This window comes from Chrysochloris asiatica, unplaced genomic scaffold (assembly GCF_000296735.1).
Source record: "Chrysochloris asiatica unplaced genomic scaffold, ChrAsi1.0 scaffold00001, whole genome shotgun sequence".
Taxonomy (NCBI): Eukaryota; Metazoa; Chordata; class Mammalia; order Afrosoricida; family Chrysochloridae; genus Chrysochloris; species Chrysochloris asiatica.
In genome coordinates this window covers 4,273,418-4,293,055 of record NW_006408519.1, presented here as the reverse complement: position 1 = coordinate 4,293,055, position 19,638 = coordinate 4,273,418, and the positions used below count along the sequence as shown (strand labels likewise).

The 19,638-nt window shown below is 42.4% G+C and overlaps 1 protein-coding gene across 1 annotated transcript; it reads right to left on the bottom strand.

The window, feature by feature from the left end:
• Window positions 1-550: 550 nt before the first annotated feature.
• Window positions 551-11,729, bottom strand: DCSTAMP (dendrocyte expressed seven transmembrane protein). The gene is made up of 3 exons (XM_006830632.1): window positions 10,701-11,729; window positions 2,781-3,089; window positions 551-622 (listed from the first exon to the last, which is right to left on the bottom strand). Exons 1-3 carry the CDS (start codon window positions 11,727-11,729, stop codon window positions 551-553), a joined length of 1,410 nt encoding a protein of 469 aa, XP_006830695.1.
• Between the last annotated feature and the right edge of the window lie 7,909 nt (window positions 11,730-19,638).

Here is a 19,638-nt window from a genome sequence, read left to right as displayed (position 1 = left end):
CCAAAGTCAGTCTCTGGAGGGGACGGGAGAGGTTGGACACTATAAATCTTTAGAACTCCCCAGGGAATTACAATTTGTGTGCAGGTTTGGAGTCAATGGTCAAGCATGTTCATATCTTCATTTTTAACTGTTTTAGGCAGAGACAAAGCAGAAGAGTTGAAAGATTTGTTGCTGGCATTACAAATGTTTGTTCCCCCTTGGCATTTGCTTGTGAGACTGCAATAGAGTTGATTTGTTTTCCATTTTCTTCTGTTTGTTTTTTTCTCTAAATAGCATTTTATGCTGAGACTCTCCCAAGGGACTTAATTACTGTCCTGTTGCACCATGGTATGTCTTGCTTGGATGACAAACCACATAACCATTTACCTGGAAGCCCCTTGGCCTCATGGATAAAAGTTGTTCAAGGTATCAACAAGCAATACAACATGAGCCTGCAAACTTCCTTGATGCAGACATAAAATATATTCTCTATTACTGTCCGTGAATAGTGACCACTGTCAGTAAACCTGAGAATTGCTGGTGCTGTGTGGCTGAGGAGCTTGGGGGTAGCTCATGGGCTGTCTTCACATGCAATGTCTCTTTGATTCTTCTTTATTTCCAGAATTGGAAGCCAGAAGTGAATCTGAGGAGTGAAAAGGTAAATGAAGGAGCATTAGAGTCAGTTCAAACATCTACAACATAAACTTTTTATTGTGGGGTTATTGGTGTCCGGAAAAATTTCAAAAGACTTGAATGAGCCTAGAGCTTTATTGTTGTCTTTTCTAGCTTATCTTTCTGAGGTGCCTAGGTTTTTTATTGTCTTTCAGCCACTTTCTAATTCTCTAAGTTGTAGATAACTGGTAACAACAAAACAAAGAATTCTTGTCCATGGACATACATAAATTTTGTCCTGTAGAGTGCAAGGGACTAAATCCCCCCTGCTCCTGTGAAGGAGGTCAGTTTTGCATTTTTTAAACAAATTTATTATACAGTTCTGGGTGGTCTGTGTGTGTGAGTGTGTTGAATTCTTTAACTTTATGGTAATTTACTACTATTATTTCATTGGTTAATAGGTTATATAACATATTTGACATCTGTTTATATAAGAGTCATGAAGTTATCTGGTGTGGCACTGTAGGATAATCACTGGACTGTGAACCACAAGGTCAGCGGTTCAAACCCACCAGCTGCTGCTTGGAAATCTTGCACAGAGTGGTTATGAGTTGGAATTGACTCCACAGCACTTAACAACAACAACAAATATATGTATTTACATATGTATGTATTTAAAAGATAATGTATATATTTAAAGGAGTCTGGTAAAGTACTGGACTGTAAAGTTGGTTTGAACTGCAAGGTTGGTGGTTCAAACTCATCAGCCTCTCCTTGGAAATCCTATACAGAGTCTCTATGAGTCAGAACTGACTCGATGGCACTTAACAACAACAATATATATTTAAAAGATAATAAATACATACATGTGTATGTTGTTGTTGTTAAGTGCCATTGGAGCTCTGGTAGCATAGTGGTTACGAATCGGGCTGCAAACCACAAGGTCAGCAGTTCGAAACTACCAGCTGTTCCGCGGGAGAAAGATGAGGCTTTCTGCTCCCATAAAGATTTACAGTCTCAGAAACCCTGTTCAGGGTTGTTATAAGTCGGAACTGACTCCACGGCACATAGCAACAATTATATATATGTATATGTGTATATATACACACAACATATATATACACACACATATATATGTTGCTGTTATACATGGAGTCCTAGTGTGGCACTGTAGGATAAAGTTCTAGACCACAAGGTGGTTTTGAACCACAAGGTTGGTCATTGATAGCCCCCAGGTGCTCTTGGAAACCATATACAGGGTTAGTATGAGTGGGAACTGACTTGACAGCACTCAACAACAACATACATATACAACTCTTTGCAAAGGGTCTTCAAAAAGGTCATGGAAAAATTCTATTATCTTAAATTTCATTAACTTTTTGAAGCCCCCTTATGTATGCATATATCGTCGTTGTTAAGTGCTTTTGAATCAATTCTGACCCATAGTGACCCAGTGTAGGGTTTCGGAAGCAGAAAGCCTCATCTTTCTCCTGCAGAACAGCTGGTAGTTTTGAACCTTGAGGTTTGCAACCCGATTCATAACCACTACGCTACCAGAGCTCCTTAAACATATATATATATATATATATATAGTATATTTTATATATTATGTATACATATACATATACAGAGTCCTGGTGTGATGCTGTGGGTTACTGCACTGGACTGCAAAATCACTTTGAACTGCAAGGTTGGTGGTTCAAGCTCATCAATTGCTCCTCGGAAACCCTATACAGAGTCGCTATGGGTCGGAACCAACTTGAAGGCACTTAACAAGATCATACATATTTATTTTAACACTGGAGCAAAGTATTTGGAGTTTACCAAGCTACCATAAGTAGTTACTTCCTCTCTGTTATTTCTTTATCCTTGACCTGGGAAGACAATCTTATAACTGATTCCTTTAATTGTCAATAAAGAGGGCATTGCTGGTAGCTTCTCTGTTACATGACAGAGCACCCTCACTTGAAACCAATATGTTGAAGGCTATCTTATAGAATGCTCTGGACATGTCTTTAACTCCTAAAACTAAGATGTTACATCTGTTAATTTGTCTCCCCCAGCGTCCCCTCTGTTGCTGGGATAGAAACTCTGATAAGAGATTGGAGAGTGTTTTGAAATCCCCTTGCCATTTGTCCTTCAAACTCAAAATGTCCAGAAGTGGAGCTGCTTCCCTGCCTTGACCTTACCTGTGTAAGATACAGATACAGCTTCTTATTGACTTCTCCTGGTAGCTGCTTTGACCTTTTCTTCAGTAGCTTTGCATGTAGGTATTGAATACGCTCTCTCTCTACACTGGGGTAGAAAGATGTTGTCACCAGGATTTTAAGTTGCATCAGAATAGGTGACAACAGCCCCAGCACTCCCAGTACCACAAGAATAATAATAAGAGGAATCCAGATCTTAGAAAGAAGGAGCTTTGGATTGGGGATGCAATCAGGTTCAAACAGAGCTATATTAAAGGAAGAATCATTAACGATACGTTGGAATCCTTGCACCTAAAACAAAAGAATAAAGAAATCAAGATCCATGTTATTTAAAACTCAATCCCTGTCTTTCTCAATAAACTGTTCTGCAATTTGTAGCATTTATCCTAAAATCTACAGGGAGATTTGGCTAAAGAACTAGACCACTTTATTTTGTGTGTTATGATTGGAGCAAAGGAGAAGAAATGAGTCTTATTTGTAACTATAGCAGTGTTTTCCAGAATGAATCTGTAGACATACAGATTTTCTTAAGAGAAGGGTTTCATATATGTTTGCCTATTCTTTCATGTCTGTGAAGTCGTGATGCCTACTCTATTATTGAGAAGTTCTGAAGCAGAGAAATCTGTTTAACTTCAGCCAGCATTTTTCCTAACAGATTTGATCACATAACCCATTTTCATGGAACACCTATTTCTACAACGGAAGGCACACTGCCTAATTAAAGATGATTTTAGTTCAACTTGGGGAGATTGTCTTGCAGCTATAGCCCCTTAAGACCCAATCATATCTTTCAGTCTGTCAGACACCCTTTCAGCGGGCCACAACACTACAAAGATGCTTAGGAAGTAAAATATGCTCTAAGCCTTCCAGCATTTGTTGTTGTTGCGTGCTGCTGAGTTGACCTTATAGTATAACTGTCTACAGGGTTTCTTGGCTGTAGTCTCAAGAGCCAATTGTCAGGTCTTATCTTTCTTCGAGTCACTGGATGGGTTCAAGCTACCAACCTTTCAGTTAGCACTGAGTGCTTAAATATTTGCCAGACCAGGGCTCCTTTTAGGCACTTGTTGTTAAGTGCCATCGAGTCAGTTCTGACTCACAGAACCCTGTATAGGGTTTCGGCGAGCATCCATGGGTTGCAGATAGCAATCTAGTACTTATCCTATGGGAACCACACCAGGACTCCTTGTAGGGGCATTATTTGCATTTTGCCCCTTTCCAGGTTCTTCAGAACCTGGACTTCAGAACATACTTTATGTGGACGTCAGAACATACTTTACTGAAGGGAACTCTAAAATCCTGTTTGGGGCAGGAGGACTTCAAAATAGGACATTTGAAGATGTCCTCTTGGGTGCTCAGAGGGTGCATTTTTCCCAGTTGGAAGCAAGGGAACAAGCCAGTTGCCCTCGTCAGAACTGACACAGAGGGCAGAAGATGACATTGAGCCACGAGTCACGCCACCAGCAACAGAAGTGGGTGTTGATTCAGCTCTTTCTTCCCTCTGACTTGGGAAAGTCATTTCACCTCTCAGTGGATTTGTTTTCTAATTTAGTAAAACAGGAATTAATGGACCAAATCCTGCCCGTGAATAAACTACTCCCAGTGTAAATTAAGCACCTTGGGGATGGAGCATTAACCTTACAGAACTGGAGTACTTAGTAAGTTATCATCACCCCAGTGCCACAGAGCCCTGGGTCAGGAAGAGGCAAATCACTTCTCAAAAAGAACTCAGCCACACCCAGAGAACATGCTGCCATCTTGGTCCACCCAGTTCCTGTGAAGAATCTGCAAACCCAAACCTGGCAAATATCTATGCAAAAGTCAGGGCGATTCTCTCATTTCCTCAGCATAGAACCTCAGTAATAATAAGCATTGTGCTGCTGTTCCTTTTCACTTATTAAAAAAACAGTCTGTCCACAATTAAATAGAGAGATTTAGGGCTTCAGAGTACAAGCATGCACTCTCTAGTGAAGAAAAAGCATCGATTGAGTCAGAGATGAGGAATCCTGCAATCAGAAAACAGCGGGTGTTCAGTCTGCAAAGAAGTTAATTTAGTCTAGGAATCTAACCAGGGATTTTGCATTTGGGAGTCCGGGTTTTATAAAGGTTGAGTCAACAGTTTAGTATGGGGTTGGTTGAGGGTAAAGTGGAAGACAAATTAAAAATTTTTAAATGTTGAGCAATATACTAAATGGTACCCTGATGTCTTCAAAAGAAACCTTGGTGATGCAGTGGAGAAGCATCCAGCTGTTAACTGCAAGGTCAGCCGTCCTAACCCACCAGCTGCTCCATGGGAGAAAGCTATAGCAGTCTGCTTCCACAAAGATCATTGTTCTTGTTAAGTGCTGTCGAGTCAGCTCAGACTCATAGCGACCCCGTATTGGGTTTCTGAGGAGCAGCTGGTGAATTTGAACTGCTAATCTTGTGATTCAAATGGACCTTGTGGTCCAGTGCTTGTCCTACAGTGCCAAGATGACAGGCTTGGAAACCCTATGGGGCAGTTCTACTCTGTCACTGTCAGTTGGAATTGACTCAGTGGCAATGGGGTTGGTGTTTTGGATGTTTGAAAATGTGTTTACCACTTTAAATTAAACCATTTGGGAAGAAAGCACTGAGTTCGGGGTGGAGGACAGACTGGTGTCAGACAGTCCTGGTTTGATCCCAGCTGTGTCCCTTTTAGCTGGGTGATCTTGGTCAGTTTGTATAAACTCTTGGACCTCACCGTATTTAACCTCATAACAGCCGTGCAATGCAGGCCTGCTATTGTCACTGTTGGGTGCTGTCAAATTGATTTTAACTCATAGCACCCCTTTGTGATAGAATAGAACTGCCCAGCGGATTTTCTAGGTTGTAGGAGTCCTGGTGTGGCGCAGTGGGTTAATGCATCAGACTGCAAAGTTGTTTGAACTGCAAGGTCAGCGATTCAAGCTCACCGGCTGCTCCTTGGAAACCCTATAAAGGGTCACTATGGGCTGGAATTGACTCAACAGCACTTAACAACAACAACAACAACAAGTCTTTATGGTAGTCCTAGCAAGGAGTCCTGGTGTGGCGCCGTGGGTTCATATGCCAGACTTCAAAACCATTTGACCTGCAAGGTTGGTGGTTCAAGCTCACCAGCTGCTCCTCGGAAACCCTATACAGGGTTGCTATGGGTCAGAATCGACTCAATGACACTTAACAACAACAACAAGTGTGGCACTGTAAGAGAAGCACTGGACTGCAAGATTGGTTTGAACAGTAAGGTTGGCTGTTTAAACCCACCAGCCACTTCTTGGAAATCCTATATAGGGTGACCATGATTTGGAACTGACTCGACGGCATTTAACAACAACAAATGTGGTGCTGGAGTCCTAGTGTAGCAACTGTACTGCTAATTGCAAGGTCGGCAGTTCAAATCCACCAGTCACTCATTGGAAACCCTATACAAGGTCGCTATGAGTTTTAACAACAGTAACAACGTGGCTATGATTCCTTCCAGTGCCCACCCATCTAGCTAATAAAATGTGGGCTATTTCTCACCCTTCTTCTTATAAGTAATTTTTAAAAATCATATGAAGATGAGAGAGAAATATTGTCAAAACTGATGTTTCACTTCCCGCCTGACTTCTCCTTTGCAAATCTGCAGCAGAAGGAGAAGACTGGGAGCTTCCAAGGGCATCCTGGGATAAGGGCAGGGTGTTGCCAGTCACGCAGAACCAGCTGCTGGTGTGTACGGTCTCCCAGCTCCGGCTGGAGTGAGCTTGAGACACACTCCCTCAGCAGTCTTGTCTGCTCCATTGCCAATACCCCTGCTGTCACCTTTGCGGACAGGGTGGTCTCCTGCACCAGGGTGTGAGCCCCTTTGTGGCAAAAGCACAGCCTCACCATCTTTGCATCCATACACCCAGCAATGTCCCAGCATGAACTTGACAGAACATTGTCATTGGAAAGCTTCTGAGCTCTGTTTTGGAAGGCAGAACTTGCTTTGTTCCCTCCCTTCATCTCTTCCCAAAACAGAATGAATTCAAAGCAGGCAGGGCATTGGCTGGGAGATAAACATATGAGTTGTTGCTAGTTGCCACTGAGTCGATTTTGATCACAGTGATCCTATGTGATGGAGTAGAACTGCCCCATGGGGGTCTGTTGGCTGTAATCCTTATTTGTCCCACAGGCTGCTGTGTGGGTTCAAACCACTAACCTTTTGGTTAACAGCAGACTGCTTAACCATTGCACCACTAAGCTCCTTAAATAAATGAGGGAGACATCAAAAGGGAAAGAGTGCAAGATGGAAAAGAGAATGGGGAAAGGGGTGCTTGTACTAGCCACCCCTCAAGATTCAGCATATTTGAAATTCTTGTTTGGCTTTCATTGGAAGCACCTCTTCCATTATCCAATATATTCACTGCTCCAAATATCAGGAGCAACAGGCTGTCTTGTAATTAACTGAATTCTTCGGGGGAAGCAAAGTGTTCTGAGTAATCAATGCTGAGAGAAAGCCTGACCTTAGGAAGGGCAGCAGCTGAGGGGGGTGGGCGGGGTGCACTGTTCCAGCTGAGCCAGAAAAAGGGGAGAGAGCATGTGTGGATGCGGTAGGAGGATTCAGGTCCTGGGAGACAAAGACAGAAAAGGAAAGGAGAGTTTCCTAGGAGAGTTTTCAAGCCCCATTTTTGCAACTTGTTCTCTAAGATTTCCACACACCCCAGCACAATCTATTGCACAGGATCAAGAAATTGTTACTGTTACTGTTAGTGCCTTCAGTGAGTTCTGACTCACAGTGACACTTATAGGGTTTCCAAAGAGTGACTGATGAGTTTGACCCTCTGATCTTCCATTTAGTAGTCCAGCTATTGTGTTTTCATGAGCCTGCTCTAATGCAAGCAATCTCAACATGCTTGTAAAACAACAGATACACACAAACACAAACACAGACACCCCCACCTCCCGGTACAACTTTACATTCTCTGGACTTAAAAAGGAAAAGTCTAGAGCCCCTAAAATGACAGCATTTGCACAGGAGGAAATTAAAAAGAAAAGATGTAAAATGGAATTCCAAGATACTAGCTCAGAGAAAGACACTGTCTTTACTAAGATTTTCTCAGATCCCTCCACTGGCTTTTAGAAGTTAAACTCCTGCCTCCATTCTTTGGGTGGTGGGTATAGAACACTGGTTCTCAATTTGGGCTGCACATTGGAATTACTTGTGGAGAGTCTTCAAATCCCAATATTCAGGCCTAACCCCAATCCAATTAAATGAGAATCCCTAGAGAACCAGAATAAAGCATTGGGTTTGTTTCTTGCTTATTTGCTTGTTCAATGATGACACTGCACATAACGCTGCAGATGACTGGACTAGAAGAACCTTGCTTTTCCAGCATCTAAATCAGAGTTTCTTTGGAATCATATAGACAGGGCTTATTAAACATTCTCCCAGATTAAAGCAAAATCTCTGTAAATGGAGGTCTGAGACTCTGCTTCTCTCCCTGGAGATTCTTAATGCACTCTGAATGTGGAGAACCACTGACTTAAGTTATCCAAATAAACCCAACAGATAGCTGAGTACCATTTTAGTACAAGTTGTTGTTAAGTGCTGTCGAGCCAGCTCCGACTCATAGGAACCTTCATAGGGTTTCCGAGGCTCGACTGGTGAGTTTGAACTGCTGATTTGAAGTTAAAATCAACCTTTTGGTCCAGTGCTTTATCCAACAGCACCACACCAGAAGCTCTCATTTTAAAACTGAAGAGAGATGGAAGCTGGAACACTTCAGTCCTTTGCTTAACACACACACACTTTTTTCAGTGGATGCTATCTGCTACTGGTGGTGTTGGTTGTGTGATGTTGAGTCATAGTAAATCTATTTGGAAACAGAAATCTTCATCTTTCTCCTAAGGAGTGCCTGGTGGATTTGAATTGCTGATCTTGTGGCCACTATGCCACCAGGGCTCCTTTACCTGGTACTATTATTGTTGTTGTTATTACATGCCATCAAGTCAGTTCCGACTCATAGTGACTCTGTACAGGGTTTCTGAGGAGCAGCTGGTGGATCTGAACTGTCAACCTTGTTCAAAGTCCAGTGCTGATCTTACAGCATCAAACTAGGAGTCTTGCCTGGTACTGTTATTGTTGTGAAGTGCCATCAAGTTGGTTCCGACTCAGAGCGACCCTGCATAGGGTTTCCAAGGAGCAGTTGGTGGGTTTGAACTACGGACCTTGAGGTTAGCAGTCCAGTGCTGATCCTACAGCACCACACCACGAGTCCTGCCTGGTACTAGTGTCCATTATATTATTCAGTTACTTAGGAGCCATTTTCAGGAATTATCCTCCTAAAATCTATGCTGACATGCTTGATAAAGACTCAGGATATGTAGAAGACAGGTTCTCATTCGGGTTCAAAACCTACTTACACAACAAGTCTGAGGTGAGAGGAAGTCAGCTTCTAAATGATGGCCTCTGATGTTCAACTTGATAGTGGTGCCATGGTTAAGCACTCAGATGCTCACCCAAAGGTTGTGGTTTTGAGCACACCCAGTAGGTGTGTGGGAAAGAGACCTGGCGATCGCCTCCTAAAGATTCCAGTCAAGTCACACGGGGCCAGTGCAAGTCAGAATTAACCCGATAGAATTTAACAACAACAGATTCCTTCTACTTGAGAACTAACTTCATGTTCAGCATCAGAGGCACCTCTCCCCACATTGTAGTGTTTGATGACTGCAGCAGGCTACAAAATGCTCCCCAAAGATATCAAGTCCGAATCCCTGAAACCTAGCAATGTTACTTTATTTGGTAAAGAGGTTGTGAAGATTTAATTAAATCAAGGATCTTGAGATGGGGAGTTTAACCTGGATTATCCAGGTGGATCCTTAAATGTAATTCCATGTATCCTTATAAGAGAAAGACGAAAGGGCATTTTTACACGCATGGAGAAGAAGGCGCTAGGAAGATAGAGCAGAGATAAGAGTGATGCAGCCACAAGCCGAGGATGCCCACCTCCGTTAGAAGCTAGGAAGATCAAGGTGTGGATTCTCCCTAGAGCCTCCAGAGGGAGTATGGTCCCTACATACTCCCTCTGGAGTCAAGTCAGAACCAACCCATAGCGATCCTGTCCAGGGTTTCCGACGAGCTACTGGACCTACTGGTGAGTTTGATCCACCAACAGAGTGGTTAATACTAACTTTGTAGTCCAGCACATTAACACACATGACACCACACCAGGACTCTGATATCAGCCTTGTTGTTTTTGTTGTTAAGTGTTGTAAAGTCGATTCCGACCCATAGCGACCCTGTACAGGGTTTCTGAGCTTGTAAATCTTTACAGGAGCAGAAAGCTTCATCTTTCTCCTGTGGAACAGCTGGTAGTTTCGAACTGCTGACGTTATGGTTCACAGCCCGATTTATAACCACTACGCACCTAGTGACACTAATTTTGGACTTCTGGCCTTCAGAACTGTGAGAAAATAAATTGTTGTTGCTTTAAGCTTTTCAATTTGTGATACTTTGTTACAGCAGCCACAAGAAACTAATAGAGTAACCAGAGGACTTCAGAACAACACCGTACTCTTACCTCAGAACTCTAAATTAATTTTACCTACACTTACAGAGGTCTTTCCACTGGGGATTCGAAGGTGAAGAAGGTACTGTCCCTATCTTGGGAAAGGAGTACTAGTGGCCTAAATGATTAAGTATTCAGCTGCTAACCAAAAAAAGTTGAAATCCATCTGGAGTCTCTGCCGGAGAAAGATGAGGTGATCTGCTCCCATAAATGTTACAGCAAAGAACATCCTACGGGGCAGGTCTTCTTGGTCACAAGGGGTTGCTATGAGTTGAAACCAACTTGACAGAACCCAACAACTGCTTTGGGAAGTTCATGATCTTTTGAAAATCAGACAAGCAAGTAACCATGCAAGAAGTGCCCCGTCGGCACCTACCTCTGTGTGCAGTTTCAAGTGAACCGTCAGCTCTGGCAAGCTTTGGAAATGTTTGCTCACGGAGAAAATAAGCCGATAAAGCAGATAGTCTACAGCTGCAAACAGCACCCAGATGCAGAAATGAATAAGTATGGGGAGGAAAAACAGCCCCAGGTTTTTCCTCTCCTTAGGAGTCAGACAGAAAGATGGAATGACGACATATGCCTTCTGTTCCTTCTTAGTCAGCGGAAAGACACAGGGCCTCTGTTGGAGCCTCTCCTCTTCATCAAATTGAACAAATTGTCTAGTGATGTAGATGTTTTCAAACTTTGAACCATGAGGGCCCAAAAACCGCTTCATGAAGAGGCCAGTGCCAAGTAGGACCAGCAAAAGCCCAGCGATGACAAACAGCCTCTGACCAAGAGAAGACAGTAGGTCAGCCGTGGTCACCACTTGGTACATCACTTGCAGGACTTCCATTCTCGTGTCATTTAGCTTCGCCTTCACTGCTTCACTGGGACTGAAAAGTGAGACCGCCAGAGTCTGATTCCAGGAAACCAGGTTATCAAATAGACTTAGTGGATGGTCAAGGCCATAAATCCACTGAATTGCTTCAATATATCGTCTCAAAAGTGGAAAATGTATGGAAAAGCTCTTTGCCTTGAGGTTGCAAGTCATACTGTCTAGAAGACCTTTAAAGTTGTGAAAAATGTTTTCCACGTGTCCAAATATCACTATCCCTGTGCCGGCTGCGATCAAAGCATTCCTGCCTTCACGTAGGCCACAGGAGAGAAAGAAGAGAAGAATGAAGCATCGTGCAGGCTTGGAGCAACACAGTGGGACACACATGACAATCCAGGAGATGGTGAACACCAAGAATGATGACAAAAACCAGAAGAAGGCCACAGAGAAGAAGCTCACTAAAAGGAAAGCAACAAAACAGCAGACACCCAGGTGCTGGAGGAAGTCCATCCATCCAGGGCTCCTTGGACACACGAAGATCCCCCAAAGACTTAGGAAGATATTGGTGCTGAAAGTCCAGACATGCATGCTCCCCGTGTCCCTGGAAATAATAATAATAAAAAGACAAGGTCAGGAGTTGCTTTTTTAAATCCTCTATTGTTTCGGTAATGTCATTATGGTAGACAAATTGCAAACAAATATCCATAATTCTTTACCCATTCCTGTATCCACACCCCTCACAATGTGACTTTATAGTTTCTCCAATCAAGAGGAGGGAGAAATAAACTCTCTAGAAGTGATGTTTATTTCTTGAATAGAATGGAATAGAATGTGTCAGAAGTGACTGTGTGCCAGTCCTGAGCCTATGACTCACTCCTGCTTGTTTTCTTGAAACCCTATTATTACCATGTTAACAAGTCCAGATGTATTAGTTTCAAATTACTGCTACAACAAATCACAACCAACTTAGTGGGTAAAAGAAACACGTGTGTTACTGTCTTATAGCTTTGGGTGCCTGAAGTCGAAGACTACATACCTTCTGAAGGCTCTATGAGAGAATCTATTTCCTAGTCTTTTCCAGCTTTCTAAAGGCTACACACATTCCTTTGCTTATGACTCCTTCCCATCTTCAAAGTCAACAACTTGATTGTGTCTGCAAATTCCCGTTTACCATGTAAGTTAATATAGTCCTAGATTCCAAGGACTAGGAAATAGACATCTTTGGGGGCTATTATTCTACCTACTACACAGGGCTAGACTGTTGGATGAACAGAACATGACCAATCAACCCCATTAACTCAGCCAACTACCCAACAGGTGGGAGAGGCCACGCTAGACTAGTCAGACCCCAGCCAACCCACAGCGGATCACAGATACATGAGTAGTAATAAATGTTTATTGTTTTAAGCCACTGAATTTCTGGTGGTGGTTTGTTAGGCAGCAATTGTTCACGGATAACAGCAATAATAGTATTTCAATAATGGTCAGGCTGAAATTTCAATAAACTGCATTATGCAGGATCACGCTTCATAGCCATCTATTTCCTTGTGTTCTAACTTTATAGACAGAAAGTATATCAAGGGCATCCAAATGTAAACGTGGACTTGGATTGAGCTCATTTATCTTTGCTCTATAACTATTGCTGCTGCTATTCCTGCCTTCTTCATCTTCTGATTATTCTAAAATATACATATATGTATATATAGCACATTTGCCAATTCAACATTTTTTCCATGTACAACTCAGTAACGCTAATTACATTAATTATGTGCAATCATCATCAGTATCCTTTGCCAAGTTTCCTATCATGATAAACAGCTACTCAATGCTTCCGAGTGTCTGATGATCCAATAATCAAGGTAAGCATGGGCTTACTTGTGCTTACTTACCGATCTATCTTGAACAATCTCACATTATTTACCACATCAAAGATTCTGCTTCTAGGTATGGCTGGCACCTGTCTCTCTCCTAACCCCACATCACCGTCCTATAGATTCAGAACCTTATTTCAAATTTACAATACCTGGCAGGGAAAGAGTACCCAGTGGGCAAGATAAGCCAATGCTTGCTCACCGTGCTTATTGAGAAATTCACACATGTTGCTTCCCAAGCAACAGCGGCCCCTTTCCGTCTCCCTCCTCACAAATACGTTTTGTGTAAACATTGTATCTTCATTCTCCTGTCCCTAGCTTCCAAGCACATTTTCCTCCTGAGAATCTTACAAGGAAAATAAGACTATGTTTGTCATTGAGTTTACCATTTTTTCTATCTATTCCCAAATGTGGAATAATTTAGATGACAGTGTAATCAGCAACCCATTATTGTTTTGGTCTGTGATGTACTCAGAGAGCCTTGGTCATTTGGAGTGATATAAAACACATTTGAGATTATTCTGTCTTGATTGACAGACATGAAAATGCCAACTGAGTATATGGGATATATATACAGGATATTAATGAGGGCATTGGTCAATTTTTAAGCACTCTCAAATAAATCCCTTCTCACATCAAATATGATGAGACTGCTAACCACAAAGTTGGTGTTTCAAACCCACTAGCCACTCCTTGGAAACCCTACTGTTGTTCTTACGTGCCGTGGAGTTGGTTCTGACTTATAGAGACCCTGTATAGGGTTTCTTTCTGCAGTGCATAGGGTTGCTATGAGTCAGTACTGACTCAATGGCACCTAACAACAACAACATAGGGTTTTCAAGAAGTGGCTGGTGAGTTTGAACCACCGACCTTGTGGTTCAAACCAACCTTGCAGTCCAGTGCTTTATCCCACAGCTCAATGCCAGGACAAGGTTGCTATGAGTCAGAACCTTAATAACACTTAATGACACTTAACAACAACAATAACACATTCATCTGGAACTCTGGTGGCACAGTGCTTGGCTACTAACTGAAAGATCACAGGTTTGAATCTATCAGCTGCTCCAAAGCAGGATGATGTAATTACAGCCTTGGAAACCAGGTGTCGGCAGAGCTGCTCTGTCTGAAGAGTGGTAATTGACACCACAGCAATGGATTGTATTCTTACTGTTAGAGCCAGTGAATCACACTCCAGTGTGAGAAAGGAATCCAGGCTAGAGGGCATGAATTGAGCAATCAACGAAGAGGAATTACACCCACTCCTCACTTAGCCACAAGACCAGGTTGTTGGGTGAAATCAGCGTTATGTGAGATTTGGGCCATGCCCCAGCTAGTGGGTACCCTCAGCACATTTCAGATTGCAGGTGGCATGGCCAACTCCCTTTCCTAACCCTGCCTTCCCTACCACCATAGAACCTTCAGGGTTGGGGGTGATAGGGCTTGGGTGTTGCCTGTTGCCTACTGCTTCCTGCCATTCACCATGGGCAGGGACCCTGCTCATCCTCTGTCAATCCCTGCCCCAAAGCCCTGTGGTCATCTCCACCACCCGCCCCCTCCCCCCCATTGCTACCATCTATCCCCCAGCACCTCAGCTCCTTGCCTGACCTCTCCCTGAACGCCTGTGACTTCCCATAGACCCACTGCTGTCCTGTGTCCTTGAGGCCAGACTGAGTCATAGACGAATGGAAGAAGATGTCTCATCCATTTTACCGAGTCTCCTGTATGTCAGGGTGGCCTGCAGGGAATGTTCCAGGTTGGCACAGAGCCGCTTGAAGCCTGGACCATTAAAGGCTCCACCTGAGAAATTGTTCAAAGTTGAAAATCTGAAATGTTGGATGATGAGATAGGCAATAAGTGGAGTAGGTGGTCTTCTCTTTCTTTTTTGGGCTGAGTGAGACTACTGAAGGGCAGAAATGGGATGGGGAGATAGTCAGGTTAGGAATAAATGTGTATGTATTTCTCCAGGTACAATAACAAGGATTTACAGTGCCTACCAGAGTTATCTGAGTGGAAATAAGTGTTCAGGGCAGAAAAAAGAAACAGAAAGAACCTGAAGTCCAACGTAGGTTTATTACCATGAGGGACTGGCCTCTGTAGAGATTTGTGATCCACATAAGTTCTTACTCTATGGGAGGAAAGAGAGTTAGAATGTTCCATTCAGCCCCATTGGAGGTTGGAGACTAGCAAACAGATATAAAGTCTTTTTCCCTGCAAGTTGGCTCCCTTCCAGAATTAATGGTTGGTGTGACAGTCTGTTACATTCATCAACACAGACTGCACCCTCACTTTGCTCTGACCCCAGAGAAGATAGAGATAACCATTACCCATGGGTCCTTGTGCTTCTATACCTTTCCAGCATTGGCAACCCAAGTCAGATCCAATTCACTGCATGGCCAGGAGGATTTGATGAGTATTTGGGCAGTGGAAAGGACTCTCAGTACCAGAACAGAGTGACTGGAACCACCTCTACTGTCAGGCATGTCCCCATTAGAGGTCTCTGCTATCGCTTTGGATTTGACTGTTGTTGTGTGCTATCAAGTTGTTTCCAACTCATAGCGATCCTGTGAAGAGTGTCTGAGCGCACCGGTGGGTTTGAACAGCTGATCTTGTAGTTACCAATCCAGTGCTTATCCTTTTGTTGTTAGGTGCCTTTGAGTCAGTTACAATTCATGGTATAAAACACTGGACCACAAGGTCAGTTTGAATCACAAGGTCGGCAGTTCAAATTTACCAGCTGCTCCTTGGAAACTCTATACAGGGTTACTAGGAGTCGGAACCGACTCGATGGCACTAAATAACAACCACAACCAGGTGACACCTACTGACCTGTGGGCCTCTCTCTCCCCTGCACTGTGTCCAATTCCACAACTGAGTCATGTGACAGCGCTCTAGTTCACTGTGTTTATCTCTTCGAAACACATCACACTTACCTCCAATGACCCCTAAAATAGTGACTTGCATATCACAAACCCATTTCTAATATTTCACCTTTTTCTTTTCATGTATCAGAATAATTCATCCTTTAAGGATATGTCTTACAGCAGCAGGTTTTTTTCCTAAGCAAATCAGAAATCACAGCTGTTTTATTTATTTATTTTTTTGTAATTTCTTTTATGAGGCACCATTCTGCTTACTTTCAGAAAAATTAATAATGTATATTCTGGATTCATTTTTTCCTTCTCTTTGCCTTTATCCTTGTACATTATGTTCTTAACACAAATATTTCCCTGAAAGTATGAAACAGATTTATGTATGCATTAAAATTTTAACATCCTGCAATAAAATCTAATATCAATTAAATAAGATATATGACTGCAATTTTGTCCTGTATCAGGCACATGTTTTCTTAACAAGCAACAGTTCTAATATTATCCTCCTTGTTTTTGTGCAGAAAACAACATATCACCAAAAGGCACCCAAAGTCTCTGCACAGAAAGGACAAAACACACTCTCTTCTATTTTACAGCTCAAGCCACAGAGCAATGCTTTGGACTTGGACAGAGAATGAGCCCAGAGGGTGATGTTCAACCTACTCTTTGCATCATTGTTGAGTGTGGTCTTTATTTCTTCCCCATTCTCTGTTCCTCATTTTCCCTATTTGAATACATGATCTGCCTGAGCTGTTTCTCGGTGTGTTTTAATGAAGGGAACTTCAGCAAGTTCCTTAAGATTCCTTGAAAATAGTGTACAGAAAGTGCAACCTGTTTCTTCTTACTGTTTCTTTGCCATCTCAGGAAATTGAGGACTTGCTTCTCTAAAGAGCTTTAGGCAAAGATTGAATGCCCCCCTTGATGGGCGTCTTCCAGCACTCCTTTCGAGGTGCCTTTAGATGTGGGCTGATTGCTTCCTTATGCTTTTGTGGAGGCTTAGCCACTCTCTTGTGATTTCGCCAGATAGCCCCAATTCTAGGCAAATAAGTGAATCAGGACTTAGTCAAGCTTATTACTAGCTTCTTTTTGAAAGACTTTGCCAAGCAGATACCCAAATTTTTTTTTTTTTTTTTTTTTTTTTAGAGCTGGAAGGAATTTTATAGACCAAAGCTTCTTAAATTTTCATATGTAATCACTGGAGGAATCTTGGTAAAATGTAGGTTTTGATTCAGAAGATCTAGGGGCACCTCCTGAGATTCTGCATTCTTAGCACGTTTTCATGTGGTGTTGATACTGTTGATCTGAGGAGCAGACTCTGGGTAGGTAGTAAGGGCTTGAATTCAATGCTGTTCAGCAGAACTTTCTGAGGTGCTAGAAATGTTGTACATCTGTTCTGACCAACACAACAACCACTAGCCATGTGTGACTATGTCATTGTTGTTGTTAAGTGCTGTCAAGTCAGTTCTGACTCATAGTGACCCTGGAGAGGGTTTCCAAGAAGCAGCTGGTGGGTTTGAGCTACTGTTCCTTTGATTAGTAGTCCAGTGCTTATTGTACAGCCCAATACTAGGATTCTACATGTGCCTATGATGGTGGTCATGTGCCGTGGAGTTGGTTCTGACTTATAGCCACCCTGCATAGGGTTTCTGAGGATGTAGATCTTTATGGAAGCAGAAAACCTCATCTTTCTCCCTTGGAAAAGCTGGTAGTTTCGAACTGCTGACCTTGAGGTTAGAAGCCCAACTTGTAACCACTATGCTACCAAAGCTCCTTATGTGTGACTATAAAGCAGGCTAGTGACACTGGGGAAATGGTTTCTTTCTTGCTTTCTTTTGGTGGCTGGTGGCTCTGCATTGGACAACACAGTTCCAGGTGATTCATGCCTACCTGGATGATTGTTATAAATGAAAAAAACGATTAAAATCCATCAAGGCTAAGGGACTCACCAATGTTAGTCTGGTCCTTAGAGGCAAAGTTAAGAACGAGACCACAGTTTTCCAACACTTAATGACATATTTCCATCACATCAATAAGTCATCTCTGACGTCTATCAACCCTGTCTAAAGAGAAGTGAATTCACTATAACCTGGGCCTCAGTCTAAGTCTTAGGTAAATGGTGGTAGTCATCATAACAGTACTAGGCGTCTTGTATACTATTCCTAATCCTCACACAAAAAACCTGTCGTTATTTTCAGACGAGCACTGTGATGTTTGTCTTCAGTAGTTTCCAATCTAGAAAGATCCTAAGATGGGCTCTTCTTTTGGAAACTCTATTATTTCAAGGAGTCCTGAAGTGCTCAGAAGCTAACTAAAAGTTTGGTGGCTTGAATTCACCCAGTGGCTCACGAGAGAAAGATCTGGCGATCCGCTCCTGTAAAGATTCTAGCCAAGAAATCCTCTGGGCCAGTTCTACTCTGTTGCCTGCAGTTGCTGTGAGTCAGAATTTCCTGGTCCATTTGTTGTGGCTGATGACTGAGCCTTGTATCTGAAGCAAAGTCATGTTCTTCCATACCTTGAGAACTGATCTGTCTTGAGGATAATGCTCAAGAATGCTGGTATCTTTGACTCTCAAAAATAGCTGATCCAACAGGACCCTGGGAGTGAGTGAGTGGGGACTGGCAGCCCACACTCTTTATGCCAGGACTCTTATTGATGCCACTGACATTTAATATCCTCCAGGAAGACAATATCAATGCTTGTCTTCATTGTCAATCATTGATATCCCGTAAGAATAAAGTTTTACTAAAGGTAATACAGAAATGACTGCAACCATACATTGACAGAGAACTTCTAGAGGTTCAAGCTGATTTCAGAAGAAGACATGGAACAAGGGATATCATTGCTAATGTCAGATGGATCTTGGCTAAAAGAAGAAAATATCAGAAAGATGTTTACTTGTGCTTTATTGACCATGCAAAAACTTTTGATTGTGTGACTCATGACAAGTCATGGATAACATTGCGAAGTATGAGTATTCCAGAACACTTTATTGTGCTCTTGAGGAACCTGTACATAGACCAAGAGGCAGTTGTTCGAACAGAACAAGGGAACATTGAATCGTTTAAAGTTAGGAAAGATGTGTGGCAGGGTTATATTATTTCACCATACTTATTCAATCTTTATGCTGAGCAAATAACCAGAGAAGCTGGATTATATGAAGAAGAATGTGGCAGCAGGATTGGAAGAAGGCTCATTAACAACCTGTGATATGCAGATGATACAACCTTACTTGCTAAAAGCCGAGAGGACTTAAAATACTTACTGATGAAGATCAAAGACCACAGCCTTCGGCATGGGTTGCATCTCAATGTAAAGAAAAAAAAAATTCTCACTACTGGACCAATAAATAACATCAATATAAATGGAGAAAAGATTGAAATTGTCAATGATTTGATTTTGCTTGGATCAACCATCAACACCCATGGAAGCAGCAGTCAAGAGCGCTTTAAAGTGTTCAAGAGCAAAAATGCTAGTTTGAAGACTAAGGTGTGACTGACTCAAGCCATGATATTTTCAATAATCTCATATGTATGTGAAAGTGGGATAGTGAATAAGAAGACCGTAGAAGAATTGATGCATTGGAATTATAGTATTTTGGTCTGCCAAAAGAACAAATAGATCTGTGTTGGAAAAAGTGCAGCCAGAGTGCTCCTTGAAAGCCAGGATGGCCAGACTTCATCTTTCATACTTCCAACATATTGTCAGAAGGGATCAGTCACTGGGGAAGGAAATCATGTTTGGTAAGGTGGAGGGGTC